The sequence below is a fragment of the Phragmites australis genome, chromosome 2 (genome assembly GCF_958298935.1).
Source record: "Phragmites australis chromosome 2, lpPhrAust1.1, whole genome shotgun sequence".
In the NCBI taxonomy this organism is placed as follows: Eukaryota; Viridiplantae; Streptophyta; class Magnoliopsida; order Poales; family Poaceae; genus Phragmites; species Phragmites australis.
The window spans coordinates 34,309,464-34,317,424 of record NC_084922.1 but is presented as its reverse complement, the minus strand read 5'-3'; the positions used below and the strand labels follow the sequence as shown (position 1 = coordinate 34,317,424).

The 7,961-nt window shown below is 46.8% G+C and overlaps 1 protein-coding gene across 3 annotated transcripts; it reads left to right on the top strand.

Moving 5' to 3' along the window:
- Nucleotides 1-307: 307 nt before the first annotated feature.
- LOC133908483 (wax ester synthase/diacylglycerol acyltransferase 11-like) lies at nt 308-5,133 on the top strand. 3 transcript variants are annotated; one of them, XR_009908213.1, is made up of 8 exons: nt 313-716; nt 1,954-2,565; nt 2,683-2,749; nt 3,447-3,520; nt 3,641-3,856; nt 4,063-4,200; nt 4,383-4,620; nt 4,723-5,133. XR_009908213.1 is itself a non-coding variant. In XM_062350528.1 (7 exons), the coding sequence occupies exons 1-7, from the start codon at nt 438-440 to the stop codon at nt 4,563-4,565; spliced, it is 1,569 nt and encodes a 522-aa protein (XP_062206512.1). In that variant the 5' UTR covers nt 313-437; the 3' UTR covers nt 4,566-4,625. The 3 variants fall into 3 exon arrangements, 2 of the variants coding, with proteins under 2 accessions (XP_062206513.1, XP_062206512.1); XM_062350528.1 differs by lacking the exon at nt 4,723-5,133 and having other exon boundaries at nt 4,383-4,625; XM_062350529.1 differs by lacking the exons at nt 4,383-4,620; nt 4,723-5,133 and having other exon boundaries at nt 308-716; nt 3,937-4,075.
- The last annotated feature ends 2,828 nt before the right edge of the window (nt 5,134-7,961 follow it).

The following is a 7,961-nucleotide window of genomic DNA, read 5'->3' as shown; positions in this document are numbered from 1 at the left end:
TAATTGTAATTAGTAAATATTAGTATTAATTAGAATACTTAGGTTGATAATTATTATTATAAAATTATCATATTATAAAAAATTAAGTTATAAATAGATACAATGCTTATCTCTTTAACAACTAAATATATTCTCATATATTAACAAAACACTATGATATACCGTTCAATTCATCAAATCAAACATACTACTTGTACAACTAACTAAATACTGTTATCCGAACATGTATTACATGCTATATTCTAACTTGACAGAATCCACAACGGTCTCATCCCATAACTTCTGCAACCAACCAAACACTACTTGCCGTCAGAGTCAACCCGGCTGCTAAACTCGCACAAAAGCCAGCGCAACGCGCGCAAGTCGCAAGCGAGGGCGCGCGCGGTTTCCCCACTTCCACACCGCGCCACCGCCAGTACCGCGCCGAGACCGGCGGGATGGACACGCTGCGAAAGCGGGCGCTGTCGATAGACACCACGTCTGCGGCGGCCGCGGGGACGGACCAGCGGGAGATCAAGGCGAGCCGGGAGGGGGAGGACGAGGGCGCTGTGGTCGAGGAGGAGCCGGTGAGCCCGACGGGGCGTCTGTTCCGGGAGCCGCACTTCAGGTGCCACATCGTCTCCGTCTTCGGTCTCGGCGCGCCGGTTGACCTGCCGGCCATGCGGGCTGGGGTCGCCGCCACGCTCGCCCGCCACCCGCGGTTCTCCAGCGTCCAGGTATACGTTCCATCGGATTCACTCCTGCATTCGAATGGTGCAAGTGCACGCTTGGTTATTCGTTTGGTTGAGAAAGTAATTAAGCTGCGGGCCAGGGCCCGGACGATCTTGTTGCACCATCGTTAACACGCAAAAGGCCACGAGGACAATATGCTGTCTTCAGACTTGTAGCCATGGCCATCTCCCATATCTTCCGTTTTCACTTGCCGTTCTTCGTCTTACACTAGAGTTTGGACCAACCAGGCATCTCCCTGTCCGAGCCTCTGCCAAGCTAGATGTGCCAAGCTAGTGCTGTAGCACTTTGGGTTTGAGAAGGAGGTACGCGTACGCTTGTTTGATAGCTACTGCCCCACTTGACTCCTATCTTTTGCCAACATCGTTTATCTTTTTTCGTAAGCGTGAAGTTACTAAAGGTATATTTGGTTGAATTTCATATCTAAGATTTTTTTAAAAAATTGGACCTAGGTATTGCTAGCCCTAGACATTTGTGGAACTGGAGCTGAAGCTATAGGTCCACTGAGAATGTTTGAGTGAGTAATTTTATTTCAATTTTAATTAAAAAATAGTGACTTAAATCACTTTATCTTAGCCTATAAATATAAAATTTCTACTTAATATGGTGTAATTCTGTAATCAAGAAAAAGTTCAAGCAAAATCATCACCTTTTGTCTATGGCTGTAGGTCTTTTCCTGACGATAACGTTATATATAGCACACATGCATCTACCTATTATACTAATCAATCCAAAAATCAAATTGCACACTTGCTCTTCTCAAGCTGTGTTCTGCGCGTGAAAGCTTGTGTCCTTATACTTCTTCTGCTATATATGTGGCACTGTGGCAGCAGACGCCAAGGTTAGCTTCAGTGTTTGCGTCAGCACAATGTGAAAGGAACATACATGGTCGCGTAGCTTCGTTGAACAGACGTCGCGTGAGCTTGTGAAGCGCCAATTGGTGCGTGCCGAGTTTTAGCGTGATGGCGCCGTGCACGCCCAGTAGGTGAGGGAAGCACTACTGTCATATCTGCGCTTTTACGTGTACGAATGGCGAACCAAACTTATGGCCCTAGTTTGATATCAGTACCAGAGCCGTGGGACTCTGAGAGCTGAAAGAGAACTGACGACGAACTTCACACATGAAAACTGTGTTCCAATATGAACCTATGTTCCAACATGCATGAACCTAGCGCGCCATGCATGGACAAATTTGATGCACGAATCCAATCCATGCAATTGCAGGTGTTGGACGAGTTGGACAAGAACGCGAGGCCCAAATGGGTCCGGACCACTGTGAACCTGGACGACCACATCGTCGTCCCGGCGCTGAACCCCGCCGCAACGTCGGCCAACCCCGACAAGGCTCTGGAGGACTACGTGTCATCGCTGTCCGCGCGCCCCATGGACCACTCCCGCCCGCTGTGGGAGCTCCACGTCCTCGACTTCCCCACCGCCGAGTCCGCCGCCGCGCTCGCGCTCCGCGTGCACCACTCCCTCGGCGACGGCGTCTCGCTGCTCTCCCTCTTCATGGCCTGCACCCGCAGCGCCGCCAACCCGGACGCGCTGCCGTCCCTGCCGCCCGCGGGCCGCGCGGGCCCCGTGTACGCGCTGCCGCGGCCTCAGCTGGCCGCAGGCGCGCTCGCGGTGCTGGCCGTGTGGGTCCTGTCGTTCCTCGTGCTCGCATGGCTCACGTTGGTGGACGTGGTGCGCTTCTTCGCGACGGCGGCGTCGCTCGTGGGCGACGCGCGCACGCCGCTCAAGGGCGCGGAGGGCGTCGAGTTCCGGTCCAAGCGCTTCGTCAACCGCACGCTCAGCCTCGACGACGTCAAGTACGTCAAGAACGCCATGAGCTGCGTACGTGCTTGTCTTCTTGGCCAATACTTCACTGCTTTTTTTTGTTCTTTCTTAAAGATCAAGCAAATCACGTAGCACATAACTAACTTGTGCGAGCTGTGTGCTTTTTTTTTTCAGACTGTAAATGATGTTCTGCTTGGAATAACCTCTGCCGCGTTGTCTCGGTATTATTTCCGGAAAACAGGTGAGCAAGATGCTGAAATACGTTTGTGGGCACATCTGAGTGGAGCGAACCAGCCGGGTTCGATCCCCCGCTTGCAAATTGCCTTCTCATAAGGCAGGGGTTAGTCCCTAAATTTTTTAAAAAATTACAGTGTATGCTTTAAATTTATGGCATGTATATATATTTTTAGTAAAAATATACCTGAATATGAGTATTTTATCTTATTTTTGAATTTTTTTATATCTGTACTTGCAACACTTATGTGTGACCTAATGTGTGGCAAAAACAGATAAAACATTTGATAAAAATTTTATTTGTTCGTCTGCTTAAAATACAGTTAGGTAGATAGCTTTGTGAAAAATCGTAAGCAAATTAGAATGGATCCGTGAGCAATTTAAGAAACATGTTAAGGCAATTCAGATCGGATGTTCAATAAAATTTTATGAACAAACTAGAATAATTCAAAGACATATTAGATCTAGCTGTTACATATTTTCAATAAAAAATAATAACAATTTGTGAACAATTTTGATGCAAAAAACTTTAAAAAAAGCAAATTGGTTCAAACTCATAAGTAATTTTGTATACTTTCATGCGCAAAATATATGTGTATGGCATAAAACTAAAACATGTACGTGCAGTTTTTAGATTTTACCAACTATTATTTTCAGCTTGCTACGGACCATTTACAAACTGTTGCCGTAACCATGATCTTCAGGTGAAAGCGACAGGAAGAACATCACGGTGCGATCCACTCTTCTTGTCAACTTACGGCCGACGCCTGGCCTACATGTGAGCCTCCAATACCCCTCTTTGATCACAGCACATTAGCGGAAACAAGCGCTTTTCGATCACAACAAGTTGGTGAAGATGCACTTCAGTTTGCTCATTTGTGTGCTGTGGTATGAGCAGACATTGGCAAGCATGATGGAGTCCGGTAAGGACAACGGCGCGAGATGGGGAAACCAGATCGGATACATGATAATCCCGTTCCACCTGGCCAAGCACGATGACCCCATCGAGTACGTCCGGAAGGCGAAGAAGGTCGCGCGCAGGAAGAAGAGCTCCATGGAGTCGGTCTTCACTTACTGGAGCGCGGATATGATTGTAAAACTTTTCGGCATCAAGGTGCTGGTTTTTCCATCTCAGAGCTCCTGTTAGTAGTATGTTTTTTTGGGAACTGAGATAGTAGTATTATGTCTTCGCAGTGCGCTCAGCTCACCATGTGACAGGAAGATTTGAGCATTCTTATCGCGCATCTCGTTCAGCACTGGAAAATGATGAGCAACTTAGTCTTGATTTGCCCTGATAGAGTTGCAACCTTGTTTGTGCAGGCAGCAGCTGCGCTCTGTTACGGCATGTTCAAGCACACGACCCTGTCCTTCTCCAGCATGGTCGGACCAACCGAGCAGGTGCTGTTCTGCGGCAATCCGATCGTCTACATTGCCCCCGGTACCTTCGGGCACCCACATGTAAGTTCTCCGCAGCCAGTCCCGCGTTGGGAAATTTTTGCTTACTACATTTCTTCAGCAGTTGTTTCATCGGACAGCACTGCTCTTTTGTCCCAGAAGTTCATGCATGTGCTATCTTTCTTTACGCGATCTGAAGAATCTGTAGTGACTGGTGTGATCGTTTGGTTTGGATTCATGTGCAGGCCCTGACTGTGCATTACCAGAGTTACAGTAACAAGATCAAGATAGTCCTCTCAGTAGATGAGGCGCAATTTCCAGATTCTCATCAGCTTCTGGATGATTTCGTTGAGTCCCTCAGGCTCATTCGGGATGCAGCTTCAAGAAAATCAGAGGATACACAGAATGGCGTTTCCAGTAGAACATAGACAGGTCCCAGGTGTATATATATACCTTTTTCTGCGAAAAGTTGTATACATATAGGTAAATTTTTTTTTTCCAAGGGTTCTTTAATTGTGCAAATCCAAACCTAAATGAAGTTGTTGACTATTTTGTGTGTTATTTGAATTTGAAATCATGTTGCAGGTCTCATGAAACTTTTGCCTGGCTTGATAGGATAGGACATGGACAACTGCAGGTTTACATAATCCCACAACTTGGGTGAATGCAGCGTGAAGGCAATAATATTTCCTCTCCACTAAACCTCATGTTGGCTTACGCACGTGGGCCACTTGTAGTTGTAGCTACTAGCTAGCACTTTTGATGACATCGAATAACAAAACCTCCCACCGACAGAAGAAAGCTTCGTCGCCCTCTGAACTTAGAAAATGGAGCAAAACACAGTTAGATGCTACCTACGGACACATCGTATTGGTTCCAGGCAGATTTTGCTGAGTAGTATCGAGCTGAATCTGCATACATGATCTTAGTTGCAACTCGTATCTTTCCAGGGGATCAAGGAAGTAATCAATATAAATACAGGCATGCATTTAGATACCTTCTCCTCTTGCAAGTGTGAAATGAAATGCCATCCCTGAACTCTGAAGAGTGATTGACTCCTCCATACTACGCGATAACAACGGGGGAAAGACTGGAGGGTCTTGACAGTCTATGGCATCTAAACCGGCCACGACTGAAAAATCGATATTTTATCAGGTGTTCAGGTAGTAGCAGAGAACCAGCCACTAGCACGCAGTGAGAGGGTTGGGGCAAGAACATGCTTGCATGTGTTGCGTGTAGGCGTGAACCTGAATTTTTTATTAAAGACCCAACATGGTAACATGATTGCGGGAGGTGGAGTATTATGCCGCACTGAAACATTAGTCCTCTGTAAATGTTCTATAATTTGCTGAGATCCTGTGTAAATTACTTATGTGTAACCCATTGTTCGGATGAGGGGAACTTCTTCAGGACTTTTGAAGTACCCTGTATGAACGTGAGACATCCAATCTTTCCCATCGAATTTAAATTCAAACTAGATCCAAAGAGGCCCCAAATGTTTCCGGAATACACGATGAAATTCTGTAGCACATTCAGGGCTGAAAATTTCACTGAAATTCTGCAGGAACTAGAAAGCTCCTCCAGAGTTTAGATGGTGTAATAGATAAAGGGTGTCCATAGTACGGGCCCCATGCTGTTAAGTGTCGGTTGGCAGTTGATATTTTTCAAAACCACAAGACTCATCGCGCAATCAGGGCAGGACTCGTGCGACTAGCCTCCTGGTCGTAGAAGGAAACCATACAACCAACCATAGGGTAGGTATTCATCTAACTTGTTAGGACATATTTAATACCTTTCACTCAAGTATTTTCTTTCCCCAGACACTCCCTTTTGGCGAACGAGGTCATGGGAAGGCATGGTAGAGTAGTGACCCGTCTCGTAGTATTTAATACTACGAGATGGCCTGGCTGGTGAGCGTGACCGTGTTCGATGATGGGACTGGACATGCAGGACGACCAGAGCAGAGTGGATATGTCTATTTGACATCATGATGGGTTATGGGTAGTTGGATTCGTCAGGGGTAGTTCTGCTACGGAGTTTGGTATGGTCCGTTTGTTTGTACACCCTTTTCCCTGGTATATAAAGGGGAGGACCCGGCTTGTAGGAGAAGAGGACAATTTGGAACAAGTTCATCCAGATTTATAAGACAATACATAGGACGTAAGGCTATTATCCCACAGAATGCCTAAAGCTGGATAAATCCTTGTATTCTTGAGTCCATCTCGATAGACACCCAAAAGAAATGTAGATCAACGTGTCCGTCGTTCAGTATACCCCAGATTCATTGTCAGGGATCATCTCCCGACAAGTTCATATGAATAATTCTAGAGCAAATTTCTTATTTGCTATAGAAAGATATGGTAATTTCCTCTGTGCTATCCCATGAAATAAACTTTCTTATTTGACACTGTTTCTAATTTTCATTCATTCCTCGCTATTACGATCCATTTAACATATAGAAAAGAGACATTTGTCCTTGGGAAGGAGGACATCGGCCTCATGCGCGGCTGTCGTGTGGCGGGGCTCGAGCCATAAACTCCCCCAGGAAGAAAGAGCAGGCGAAAGGGGAAGGTGTCGAGGGTGAGTAGGATGGTTGTGCAGGGGACCACATCACTATCACGGGCGTCCACGCCGGCACTATGACCCTGTCCGCATGTGAGGCTGCTATCCTACTTCTCAAGGGCAAATGTGTTTGTCAAGAGCTAATCCCTGACAATACTTCCAGGGTATACCAGACGATGGGTGAGTGATCGACGTGTTCAGTGTGTGTGTATGAACTCAAGAACATCAGGATTATCCAGGTTCAGGCCTCCCGCAGGATAACAGCTCTACGTCATGTGTATTCTTTTATGGATAGTATAAAACTGTTTACATATGTGTTCGTTTCCTTCATACAAGCTCGGTCCTCCTCTATTTATATAGCAGGAATGGTGTACACACAAATAGACCGTGTCAATAACATGACCGGTTTAACCCTGATGAAACCAACTACCCCTAGCTAGGGTAGGTATACAGACCCTACACTGGTCAACCAGTCTGCCCTGTCTCGTCACTCCATGCCGCATGCCCGCCTGCGATGCTGTCCCATCGGTCGTGCGATGCCACGCCTATCTGTAATGCCATCCGGTAGCATTTTATGCTACGGGATGGGACACTGCCTATTTGCACCAGTCAAGACTTTGTTCACTGGAAGGGGTGCCTGGGGAAGGGAAACACTTGAGTATATAGTGTTTAATGCAACTTGATAGGTTAAGATGAAATACTACCCTGCGACTAGTGAGGCTGGTCACAGGGCTTACCTCCGCGACCAGCCCTTGGTCGCGAGAGCCTTGCCTGGTCGTGTGATGGGCCACGGTCTTTTGAAAAAATATCTACTGCCAGCTGGCACTCCCTTGTGTGACTCTCCCTAACATGGGACTCCTTATTCAATACATCGATAGTAGCATCCAAGCTCCCCCGCGGAAGTGGTTAGTTGTGCAGTTCAACATATGGCTGTGGTCGGACTTGGTCACACCACTTGGGCCCCATGTGGAGAATAGTTTACCCCGAGAGTGGTCATCGACATAGTCTTCCCTTGTGGTGGGCCCAGGAAACCGCATCTTGAGGGAAGGTTAAAATCAGAGAGAGAGAGAGAGAGAGAGAGAGAGAGAGAGATCGTGGAAGAGAGAAAAAAGGAGAACGTGGGAGAGAGACATTGATGACCGTTGGACCCAAGGGAGTTTCTGCTTCTCCTGCGTGGCTTTTCGAATTTTGAATTGGCCGGCCTTTGCAGCGGTTGAGATACCATATCCGTTCTATAAATGGGGATGTTGATTTGTCTCCGC